Source organism: Gavialis gangeticus, unplaced genomic scaffold (assembly GCF_001723915.1).
Source record: "Gavialis gangeticus isolate Ggan-Ray unplaced genomic scaffold, GavGan_comp1, whole genome shotgun sequence".
NCBI classification, from domain to species: Eukaryota; Metazoa; Chordata; order Crocodylia; family Gavialidae; genus Gavialis; species Gavialis gangeticus.
The window spans coordinates 30946983-30959245 of NW_017729028.1; the positions used below are offsets into that span (position 1 = coordinate 30946983).

At 44.2% G+C, this 12263-nt stretch overlaps 1 protein-coding gene across 12 annotated transcripts in view; it reads left to right on the forward strand.

The window, feature by feature from the left end:
- HMBOX1 (homeobox containing 1) overlaps positions 1-7070 on the forward strand; it is a 176933-nt gene extending 169863 nt beyond the window's left edge. For 4 of the 12 annotated variants that reach the window (XM_019520890.1, XM_019520887.1, XM_019520896.1 and 1 more), the window contains 3 exons: positions 2829-2925; positions 3123-3224; positions 5270-7070. In XM_019520890.1, coding sequence (XP_019376435.1) covers positions 2829-2925; positions 3123-3224; positions 5270-5407 — 337 coding nt within the window. In that variant the 3' untranslated portion in view covers positions 5408-7070. The remainder of the gene's footprint in view (positions 1-2828; positions 2926-3122; positions 3225-5269) is intronic. The other 8 variants (XM_019520893.1, XM_019520888.1, XM_019520894.1 and 5 more) reach the window with 8 other exon arrangements.
- The last annotated feature ends 5193 nt before the right edge of the window (positions 7071-12263 follow it).

A 12263-nucleotide genomic window follows, 5' to 3' on the forward strand; every position in this document is an offset into this window, starting at 1 on the left:
CCAATATCGGTAATGTATCAGAGAGCTTGCTTTCAGAGTTCATAGAGGACTTAAATACATAAGCCTGCTCAGGGGAGATGGAGATTGCACGATTGAATCCTGTTAATGAAAATTGCTAGAGCTTTCTAGTGTTTTTACTAGTAATTTAGAGTGATTTTTTTTTAAACAAAACTTTCAGCCTTTCAAAATTTCCAAAGTATGACTGGGGACTTAATTCAAAACTGTGAGTAGCAGGGCAGGAAGAATGATTCAGGAATCAGATTTCACTAGAGAATATAGTTTCTGTTTTAAATCTGAACCTGGTTGATACAGAAATAAACATATTTATGAATTAAATTCTTACCCCTGTCTCATTGGGTATCCCAAATAAAGCAGTGCTATCTGCTTTGGGTATAAGGAGTTCTAGATGTTCTGAGTTCAGACCTATCAGAGGAGCATGGCTTTCATAGCTGTCTGTGGACAAAAACCAAAACCTGCATGCATTTTCAGGTTTTCGTGTGTCTCAATGTACAGCTGAAATGCCTCCCTTTTGTAAATCAAAAGGTGGTGGCATTTTCTTCTCTTACTGCCAGCCTGGCAATTCCCTCACTGTTCTGAAAGTCGAGATAGGTTCTTCATGTCTCAGATACAATCCCCAGTAGGAAAGAAGTCTGCAAGCCAAATTCTTGCTATAGTTCCCTGTGCTGCTTTATTGCCCTCCATGGGTTTGCACAGATATAACGGATCTGAATGCTTCTGTTGATGACAACCACGGTGGAATAGGATTCAGTTCACAAACTTAGCCTCATGTATTCTGCAGATTAATAGCGTAGTAAAAATGACCCCGAACCCACAAGGAGCGGGCCTCTTGCGGGGCCATGCTCACAGGATAAATCACACTTTAAGGGGCTGCAGTATAATGCCTTGATTGAGCAACCTTTGAAACGGTGTGCATGATTTTAGGCACGCACTTAAGTACCTTGCAGAATTGACCCCCTGGTGCAGGCCTATGCAGAATTCACGCCTGCACACAAACCATGTGCCCTGCCACGTTTATGGTTTGGAGAGTCTGTTTCTTTGCACAGAAACATTAAAAACAATTGCCTATCCCCAAGATATGAATTCAGATATTATTTATGCATTTTTGCTTACCGTCTTTAACATCTTCACAGTATTTCCCAAGGAAATCACCTCACAACATAAAACCGTGCTAATTGAACTTTAGTTTTAATTTATAGAAGAATAAAGCCTTCCCCTCATTAAAGAACATCATAATGAGCGGAGATACAAGCAGTGGTAGCAGCCCTGGTCCCAGGGTTGTTCCAAGGCTCCTAGAGGGGTTAGGAGCACAATTCTGAGGTTCTGGTGCTCCTAAGTCCCTCAAGTCCTTCTGAAAACCTCCCCACTGTGTTTTTAGGCCTAAGTCCTGCGATCATGGCCCCACAGGCCACAATAGCAGGTTAGAAACGCACTTGAAATAAAGCTTGGCTGAAAAACCAGCAGTTTTTTTGCACAAAGGGATTTGAATTTTCAGAACTTGTTTTGGGAATTGCAATGAAGCCAAGGCCTTCAACATTTCAGGGGGCAAAATGAGAGGTACGTGGTGAGAGAGGAAGAAAGAATGAACACATCTTTGCCCAGCCAAGGATAGCCAATAACCTGGGACTTGCTAGGGGTGTAAGGGACCCAGTCTCTCTCCTCCTCTCCTGCACTCTCTCTCTCTCTCTCTCTCTCTTATTTGGAGCTTTTCCATTTTGTATAAATAATTATTCATGTACCAGAAAGTCAGACAGTAAATCTGACAGTGCTTAGACATGTACTGCATCTCCCACGTGCCAAGTGAGAGTCCTAACCACTAAGCTACTGCCCTTCCATGGGAGGTGGGTGGTCACATGCCTCTCATTTTGACCAGAAATGCCAGCCCAAACGTGGGAAATCTTCCTTGTGGAATTCCCATAGAAACAGATGTATTGATCTGCAAACCAGGCATGACAAAGATCCGGCCTGTGGAGCTGTGTCATCCAGCCACATGGTTTCTGGAGGGGTTGGGAAGTGGAGAGAGCAAGGCTGGGACCCAAGACCAGGCTCCAGTGTGCAGAGCCCGGTTAGGAACACACCTTGGTGGCAGAGGGGTGAGCAATGAGGACATTCATCCTTGCAGCTCCCTGACACCGTCTTTCCCACTGCTGGACGTGAGACCAGATCTGGCCCTGGGGTTTAGATGGACTGGAGTTGCCTGACATAAAAAAGCTTCTGTTGAAAAATTAATGACTATTTCTAATTTAGAATAATAACAATTCTGCAAAGGAGTCCATTTCCGTACTTACATACATGCTAGCCAAGCACCTCACATTTCTTAATGGCTGTTCCTCAGAGCCAGTCTGCGGGGAAGGGGAACATATAGTAACGGCAGGGTAGATTCAGCAGTTTTCCCAAGGTCAGGCTGGGAGTCTATAGCGGAGCTGGGATTTGACTCTTAAATCTCCTGAGGTTTAGCCCAGTGCCTTGTCCTTTAGACATCCCTCATCCCTCTGTCTTATGAGGACATCAAGGTATGTCTAATTGCAGAATGAGCCCCACGTGGCATCCTTAGTACATGAGAGTCCAACTACTACAAGCCAGGCAAAGACGGGAAGGCTTGAGGATTAGATTTAAGGATTGGACCCATACTCAGGTATCGTCATAGTGGGAGGGAAAGCCCCAGACTATGCATAGCTGAAAGGACCAAGCTAAGAACTGAGCAGGCTAAGACCTGACCCTGCTAGTCCAGTTCCTTTAATGACCTGGATTATTATTTTTTAATGACACTGAAGCAGCAGATAATTTAGGGAGCCATTTGCTTTTTTCGAAGAAGCAGCAATCCTGGAGAGCCATGGGATAGATGTACAGAGTCCTGGAGGCCACTCCAACAGTGACGATGTGGACGGGAATGACTATTCAGAGCAGGTGAGCCTCTGGGCTTGAGTCCCTTGCCCCTTATGTGCCCCTTGGACATTGCGGGGCCTTCTGCCTCTCCCGAGTCAGATATATTGTTGTTTTTTCTTTCTTGCAATTTTAATGGGGAAAGTGGAAGCACACAGCTCCCCTGTTTGAATGTGTGAGAAACCCGTATTCACCCACATGGATTTATTGTCATACAACAGGACACTTGGCAAGTACGCAATGGGGAGGAGGAGGGACGATGTTCAGAGGGAGGCAGAGAAGCAGAGAAGGTAGAAGAAGACAGGAGGATCTGCTCCAAACAAGCAAGTTACATCATTCCACATGCAATGTTTGAAAATGCTAGGACAGTGTTAACTCACGCAACACACCATGCATAATTCAAGCTCTCCTTATCCCTGGCACCATGGTAGTGATTGACCTTTGAGGAAAGCTGTACAGGTCTCTTAACAGTCTCTCTGGTGTACCGAGCACAACCCTGCTTCCCTGTTAGGCATCCACATTCCCATTACTCCTCTTTTATTTCTCCCAGAACAAATGCATTTATTGTAACCTATTTTAGAATTGCTGTTATTTTGTGTATTTGAAGCCCAGACAAGTAGGAAGACAACCCCTGCCCTGTGCATTTTGTAACCCACTCTCATCTACTTGGTCCACAAAAGTTTTGAGAATTTCCTACAAGGTGCTATGTGCTCTCCTTTCTCACTGCAGCCTGTGGGGAGCTCCCTCATGACCTTTTTGCTGAGGATCAGTCCCTGATTTCTGAGGATCAGTCCCTGAGATCACTCACAGACAAAGGGTGAAAGGGGGAAAGGTTATGACACCAGAGGTTTTAATACTTATTTGACCCCATATCAAAGTCCCACTTAGTACTGTTTCTTGATGCCACTGTTTGATTGTTTGTGTATTGTCTCTCTTTTTTTTTTTCTTTACATTTTAACTCTTAACTGTTTATATTTTTCTTGGTTATTATATTTTTAACCCTTGACAGCAAATCCTCCCGCACTCTGAGCCCTCACCTCCCCTAAAGTTGATGACCCTTCCTTCATGCTCCTTCCTGATGGCTTGTTGAACAGTTCACTTAGATGGTTTCTATTTCTCCTACTCCTTGTGCTCCCAGTGCTGCACCCAGGTGTCTGCGGTTGGTTTTGACTAGGTTGCCCCTGGGAGAGGTGGTTACTGTGGGAAGAGCAGAGTTGGGGGGTGCTGAATCCAGGTCCCAGATTTTTGGCAGAAGGTGATGCCACATTCCCACCACTCTTGGAGTTGCTCCTACTAGAGCGTGTTAAGGTCCATTTCTAGGCCAACCCCAGGGGAGTCGGTGGAGCTCCATGCCACGTGGCTGCCCAGGATTAGAAACTTATACATGACTTGGGTAACATGTTTTGGAATTACAGCCAAACACACAGGCACTGACTGCTTACCTGAGATGTTGCTCACAGTCCCATTTCTTTCTTTCTCTTCTTTTTTCTTCCCCTGTTTTATCCAACCTATTATGGATAGAGGAAAAAAAATTAATTGCATCAAAAAAAAAAAAGGATGCACTCACAGCTATGTATTTGGCCTGAGACTCAATACAAATCAGTTGATTGCTGTTAGGATTTTACTAAAAAAGTGGCATCCCTGTGTTGGACCCAGTGCTCCTTTCCTGATATTGGCTCAAAAAAGCGCACACTTTGCTGTGTGTGTGGAAGGAATTCTCATCCTATGGTTGTCCTGCTATAACTGAGACGTTTATTCCTACTGTTTACAAAAGAGACAAGTGATACAAAGGCATATATGGTGACAGCCACCCAATTTGTCTGAGGTTGCACTGCAGCCAGTGCTGTCGCCCATGGGTGTCTTCACTTTAAGCGGGGTCAGGCTCACCACTGTGTGGCTGGCTAGAAAGTGTGAACTGCTCTGCCAATTCTTGGGGGAGATCATCGCACCAGTTTGAGCGGCCGGGGATATTTTCAGTTGATTGCTGTACTTACATATATGTAAATAACATACACCAGTTATGCATAATACAGTGTATTGTAGATGTGCGTATATTAATATTAGCTTGCGGTGGGAATCATTTTTGCCCCATAATTTAGCATAGTCTTCGTAATGCTCCCATCCAGCCACTTTTTATCCATTGAAAATGAGCTCCATGCTCTGCCCCTTCCATTTTCCTTGAGCCCTTGTCTGCTCAGTGAGTGACTTTGACTCTTAAATGCATTCTCCATTTCTGTTTACCTCCCCAGTTAGTGACAGTGTCATTTGGTACCCTTACTCACTACTTTCAAAACTATTTCAATAGCAGGTTGAATATTTTCCTAATTGATTAACCAAGCTTCATTTTTTTCCGTTTCTGCACACACAGGATGACAGCACTAGCCATAGTGACCATCAAGACCCTATTTCATTAGCCGTGGAAATGGCAGCGGTAAACCATACCATCTTGGCATTGGCCCGGCAAGGAGCTAACGAGATCAAGACAGAGGCTCTAGACGACGACTGATACAAAGAAGGGGGAGGGTCAAAACAAGAAGTAACTTAGTTTTAGACGTAGCACCTTAGCAGACTTTCCTCGGTCCTTAATATGTGTTCTTACAGTATAACTTTGCAGTTTCTTGTACGTCAGTTAGCTGTTAGGGTCTTGTTCTGTGAAGATGGCATGGTGCCCTCAGCCTTTGCATATACTCTCTCAGTATTAATTCCCAATAAATAATCAATCAACCAACCAACCAACCAACCTCCCTCTCCCAGCCCCAGTGGCTAGAAAATCTTGCTGCTCTGTCTTAGCATTCAAAGTGCTTCCAGGTATTTTAGACAGCCCTCAATTACAAGTCTTAGGCTACACTTAAAATCTTGGATACCCTTAGACATCATGTAAAACTAGTCTCTAGGCTTTTCCTTCTCCAAGACTGAAAGGATGCAAGCTGAGGTAGTGGCACAGGGTCGATGGACACCATATTGGGAGTATCAACAGAGAGTAAAAAGAACACTAGAAACCCCACGTCAGCCTGGGAATACGCGATTTCCAGCTGCAATAAGCCGTGCCTCACTGGTCACACAGTGACTTGATATACTTCTTTTGGGTGCTGTGCTGAGAATGTCCATTGGAAACACATTCACACATTTTGGTTGACGTTCACATAGTCAACACAGACATCCTATCCTCTACTCTCACAAGCTGCATGGCTTAGTGGATAAAATACTGCCTTCTGCCTCTGGGACCATGATAGAAGCCCAGCCTGGGATCACATGAAAAATGAGCTGAATGTCTAATGGACGACAGTCCACTTCTCAAAACCACTATTCATTATCTGGCATGTCTAGCAGTGCCTGCTCAGAAGAGGTCTAGACTCTATTGCGCTATCTTAACGCAACTTCGCTTTTTCTTCTTCCTCCTACCTTTTACCCCTTCTGCTTGCCCCTCTCAAAAGCAGTGTTTTCAAGGAAGGTATTAAGGTCACAAAATGGGTGAATGAGGTTTTTTTTGCAAATCTGTGTAAGCTAATGCCTGCATCCTAACCAGACTGAAAGGCTAATGGGGGACTTTGGTACCTAATTTCTGCTAGTTAACCATAATGACACAGATCTCCCAAACACAAAGGTTTTTTTTGTAAAAGGCAGGAAGATTGCCTGCTCAAGAAATGGGGTGTGAATGTTTTTGTGTTCTCTTTACTCTGGCCTTGTTAAGGTGTGAGAAAACTATACTGCTGCGAGCAATTTAATTAATAATTGGAAGCCATACTGCTAATGGATGTGGTAATACTTGTAAAGGAAACCTACTTTAAGTAGCAGAAACTAATGGAATGGTTTTTTCCTTGATCATATGTAGCACTTTTGTTACTTTTTTCTTAAAGATATTTATATTTGATAAATCTTTTTTTATCATTTGAGAATTCCAAATACCAAACAGCAAACTTGCATTACTGAGTCACCCTGCGATCACCTTGTCATCTAGTAGCTGAATGATGAACTGTGTGTGCATCTAAGAAAATTACATCTGCTGGCATTGTGTGGAAATGATCTCTTGGCATCCTGATAAAATGATATGTGGCTGCCGGTAAAAGGAAACTATTCAGTGGAAGCAGCACAGGATGTGTTAGAGATGGGCAAGACTGTGTTACATTTTTTTAAAACAAATTTAATAAATTTACATAGCATTTCCACTACATTCCATTTTCTCTTCCCTGCTGCATGGAGTTAGCTTACGGAGGAAGGGGGCTTTGTTTAGGAAGCACAGGTTTCCTCTTTTCTTTTGAATGTCCACTTTTCAAGACAGTGGGAAGTTCCTATGCCTTGGCTTGGCCTTCTGTTTTCCCTCTGCCTTGCACCATGCCTGCAAGTTAGAACCGGGAGAACGAGTTGCCAAGTCTTTTAAAAAAATTGAAGAGGAAACTGTGGCTCCCAAGCAGGTTTTTAGCCAGCCTAAACCCCTTTATTTAGGGCACAGATTGACTTGATCATCTTTACTGTCTGTAAATCTTGTGACGACTGCTTGGGTAAAGTGGGGAGGGAGCGGAGGGGCCTGTGCTTTGTCTCTGTAACTCTAGAGGATCGGCAGGGCTTGCCCCTGTCTTTCATTTATGGATTTCATTGGAGGATTTATATCCCTGAAACAGAATGAAGCCATCTTTTTGTTTTACTGTGTTCTCTGAGTAGGCAAATTCACAAGTCCCATCAGGGTAGACTCAGGAAAGGAAGACACTGTGCAGACCCCATTGTGGTTTTTCTCTCTTCGGGCCTGTCTACATGGGGGCGGTTGGATTTCCCAACCAGAGAAACACCCAAGCATGCCCCACCCGCTCGCTCCTGGTCGCACACTCCAAGCCCGAAAATATGCTGGCAAGGCCACCGCAAGGCATCCCTCTGTGCTCGCTCTCGAGACCTCGGTCTCCAGTGTCTGCGGACCACTGTGGAGCGGCTTTGCCAGCATCTTTCTGCATGGGAGAGTGAGACCAGGAGCAGGTGGGCAGGGTGGGGGGCCCTTGCAGCCAGGACACAGCCATCATGGGGGAGACGTGCCTTTTGGGTCTGTGTGAATCTCGCAGTGCCAGGAAGCAAAGGGAGAGGGGGTTTGTTGTGGAGCAGAAAGATCCAGCAAACTTGCTTCAGTGGAATTTTACCTACTTATTCATACTGCAGTCACACACAGGGCTGACAGGCAACATCCACGATTTATTGTAAGGAGATTTTAATAATCGATGGCCTCTATATGTTGGGGATGCCACGACCATTTATTCTAGCTGTTTCATTTTAAAAAGAAGAGAATCAAACTGTTGGACAGCTGCAATTTCAGAAGAAATATTGCTTAAACCGCGCCTAAAAAAAAAAAAGTCATGGTTTCAGACAACACCTTTTTCAGAGACATCAGGAAGAATAAAACAAATGCAGTAAAGTCCAGACTCTGTGTGTTGCTGCCATGGTGGGAGTTTATAGCAGCTCCCATAAAATAGTGGATCTGTGTGCTGGCATATATGAGGAAATGTGGCTCCAGCGCTGACTAGCACCATCATGCCATTGCTGTATCTCATAGCGCAGCTCCCATTATAAGGGATAGGCAGATGAATCATTTGTGTACAATTAGAGATCAGTGAGCCCTCCTGACTTGCTGCTTGTTAGTATGCAGCAGCCTCCCCTCTCCAGAGGATGATCACAGGCAAATTGTAAAAAAAAAAAAAATCCTGGCTAGGGCTAAACAGGTGCTACCTCCGTTTCTCTCTTGAGGTCCCAGATAAAACGATGAAGGAATTCACTCTTAGACATCACTAATCTGCTGATGGCATTCAGTTTTATCGTCTCTTTGCTGTCAACCCATGGTGGAGGTTTCCTGACTAGCAGGCACTTTTGCTTTGATGAATGATAGCTGGTCAGTATTTAAGCTGGGGGAACCTGGGGCTGAGATTACCCCCGCGAGTGGCTGCTGCAGCCCTGTTGCTCAGGGCAAAGGAAGTGCTACAGCGGGTGAGACATATTAAGTGTACTGGGTGTACACTTCCCCCTCACCCCGGGAAGCTTCAACAGCCGTCTTGGGGGGCCATTTCCATCTCCAGGTTTCTTTTAAAGTCGGGCCTCATCTCTACGCTGTTCAGACCTTCAGCACATCCAAGCATTAATTGACTCTCACTCGGGTTCCCTTTGAAATGGATCTGGGAGCTGAATCCGTTCCAGGAGGCAGCTCTCCTCTCGTTCTGCAGACAAGGGTGAAGGAACGGATGATGCCTTCTGCGATACGCGCTGGTCTCTGGTACGCTGGCAGACTTCATGCTGGCTCACGATGCCTTTGAGATCAGACTCAGCGTCTCTTGCCATCCTCCAAAGCCAGAGGCATGGGCTGGATTGCGCGTGCTGCCTGAACCGAGCCTGGCGCATTCATGCTGGGACTTCTGCCCGGAAGTTGCTCAGGGTTCCCTGGCGGTCGTCTCCTGGCTCCAGGTCAGGTCTTTCTTTTCAGGTTCATTCATCTTTGACCATTTTATAGTTCACCTTTTCTTCCACTCCCCCTTCTTCTTTGCCCAGGTTGTCTGGGTCGAATGCATTAATTTAAATGTTTTTACCGAGTCCCAGCTTTTTCCAAAGGATCCATAAGTTGATAATTAAAATAAGTAGACACAGCAGCAAGCCAATGGCTTTTCTTTGGATGCCCTGCTGCTGTAGAGGCATCTTTGCTTATGTTACTAATGTATCGTTACAACACAGCTAATTGGCTCATACAGACAGGTTCTGGCCAAACTGGGGGTTTAGCTAAGACCCATGAATATTTTTCAGCCATTCTGTGTCCGTCTAACTTTGCGGGAAGAATTTTCAGCCTATGAGAAATGGATCTAAAATGCAAAGTCTGGATCCAGCTTCCAAACATCCTGGAGTGATTAGCTTCATAGTTTTGGTTCAGACTACCTGTAACTGCAGTTGCAACCTGCAGTGCTTATAGTTCAGTTCTTCATTTCTCACACGCTCTTATTTTGTGCCATTGACCAAAAAGGAGTTGAATGAGTCTGTTTTTATCACCAGTATTCATTGACCAGTCTTTCCTGTAGCTGGGATTTTTAATTTTTTTTTTTTAGATTTGACAGCCTATAGGAATCGCTTTCTTTTGCATTTTGGCAAGATGATGGCTATCGCGTCTCATGAAAACTTAGTAAAATCATAGATACGTAATGGCTTTACAGCAGTAGAACAGTCACCTGGTATGCAGAATATTAGAAATCTTGTACTGTTTTGCCTTCAAAGAGGGGAACATATCAACCTAATGTTTTCAGCTTCACTATTTGATGTAAAAACTTTCTTGCAGTGCCGGCTATAGACAAAAACATCATGCTAGCTTCCCTTGGGTGGTCTAATTAGACATCGCTCAGAGGTTATCTGGTAATTGCAGCTGGATTCCACTGGTCGGCTGGATACCGTCCTTGATCCTGCGGATGAATCAGAGCTGCAAAAGTGGTGTGAAGATTTTTAAGGTCACATAACACCACAACCGCTCCCAAACCATAGATTCCCACTTTCCTCCTTGACGTTTTTTGAGTCCAAGACTTAGGTTTGAGTTCATCTCTGGTTTCTTATATAACGTGAGTAAGGGACTGTGAGAACTGGTCACTGTGATGGTGTTTACTGTGGATTTTGCGTAGAGGAAAATCTTCCTTCGAATTCCCGTTGAGGCAGTTCATTTCTGATACCTGTGCAATTTGCTAGATTTGTATTTCCACTAGCCCGGGCGTTGTGATTTCAGTATTGCTTAGTCTTCATTCGCTAGGGAATTCCTTTCTTCTTTCAGGTCACGGTTTGCTGTATTATGACCAGCAAATTCTGCCTGTCTCATCGGAAGAAACTTCCTTGCTCTTACTCAGCAAAGGGCTTCCCGTCCAAGTAGTAGTTGCACTCTTTAATGCTATTTTTTTATTGACCAATACTAGATTTTTATTAAAATCTTAAACTTTTAGGCAATAATCTTGTTTTGGTTTGGTCTCTTTCATTTGACACGGGTCTTATTGCTTTGGCAAGTTTTTTGAGGGGGGAAATATTTGTATGTCAGTGAAGTCAAATGTATTTGTCGTTGTTAGGCAGTTGTGGATTTGTCTTTTGGTTTCTAATACCTTCCTGTTGTATTAATTGGGGCTGTATAGAGACCGGCTCACTTGTTTGCAGTTTTACTGCGTCAGATATTTTCATTAATATTCCCTTGGGGGTCAGGTCGGTGGACTGATCAGCAGCATGCTGCAGTTCCTACCAGCCTTTTCCAAATAAAACATTCCTTCTTCTGCTTTTTTACAGCTAGGATATTTACTCAGGATTTTGAGTCAGTTGTCAGCCACCAGACGTTTGGCTAACTGAAGAGTGACCCGAAAACCTTCTATTTACATTTCCACTAATGCAATTCGCAGTATTGAAACTGTCCCATTTAAAGCTGTGGCACGTTCAGTGAAACAGGTATTTCAGAGGTGGCCGCTACAAATTAGATTTCAAAGGTAACAAAAATTATTTGTCTCTTTTGAGAGAGATGCTTTATAACTACAGGAGTGGGCTCGCTCATTGGAGGGCGATCAGCAGCCAGTATGTGTTGAAGGTGGCACTGGGGGGAAAAGGGCTCTCTTTGGCCAAACCAAGGTTCTTGCCCGCTCTCTTTTTTTTGTAATGGTAGTTTCATAGCATCAGTAAAACATGGAGGTGCAATAAATATATCTAGGGATCTAAGAAATTGTCTATCCTCTTGACCTAGTGTTTTATACCCAGAAGTATCTTGGAGTGCTTTGTTCATGTCTGTTTTTCAGCTCTCTGTCTGTCAACCATACTTGATTCGGTGGCCAAAGTGATACGGACAGTAGTATACCAGAATCGGCTCCCTGAGTTAGAGGACAACAGCAGGCTCTTTACAGAAATGCGTGTCGTACTGCAGTTTGTATTAACTGGGAAATTTATGTAAATATATTTGGTTTCTTCAGGGTCTCTCTTACCCAGCCTCGCTAAGGTGGTTTTGAAGTACTCGGCCTTATCATTTCGAAGTGCTATATCATACTGACAGATTGTCAAAGAAAGATATGCCAATTATCTTTTTTTAATCCCTTTGCGTGATTAGCTCTTTAGTTTTCGCGAGCCTGAGAAATAACAATCCGTGGATGCTCCACAGCTTCGTTCTTTGCAAGTCCTTTCCGGTAAGCACTAACTGCCCCAGCCAACAGCGCAGATGATACAAGTAGGTGTGCGTGGAGTAATACTGTTGAGCCATAGTGAACTGCATAATGGATCTGTGATATCCGTGTACAGTGCAGCCCGTACGAGTGTCGTGCCAAATTGTCCATTCCATTTCCATTTTCTCTCTCTCGTTTTTAATGGGAGCCGGTGTACTCTGCTGTAATTCACTCTCGGATTCC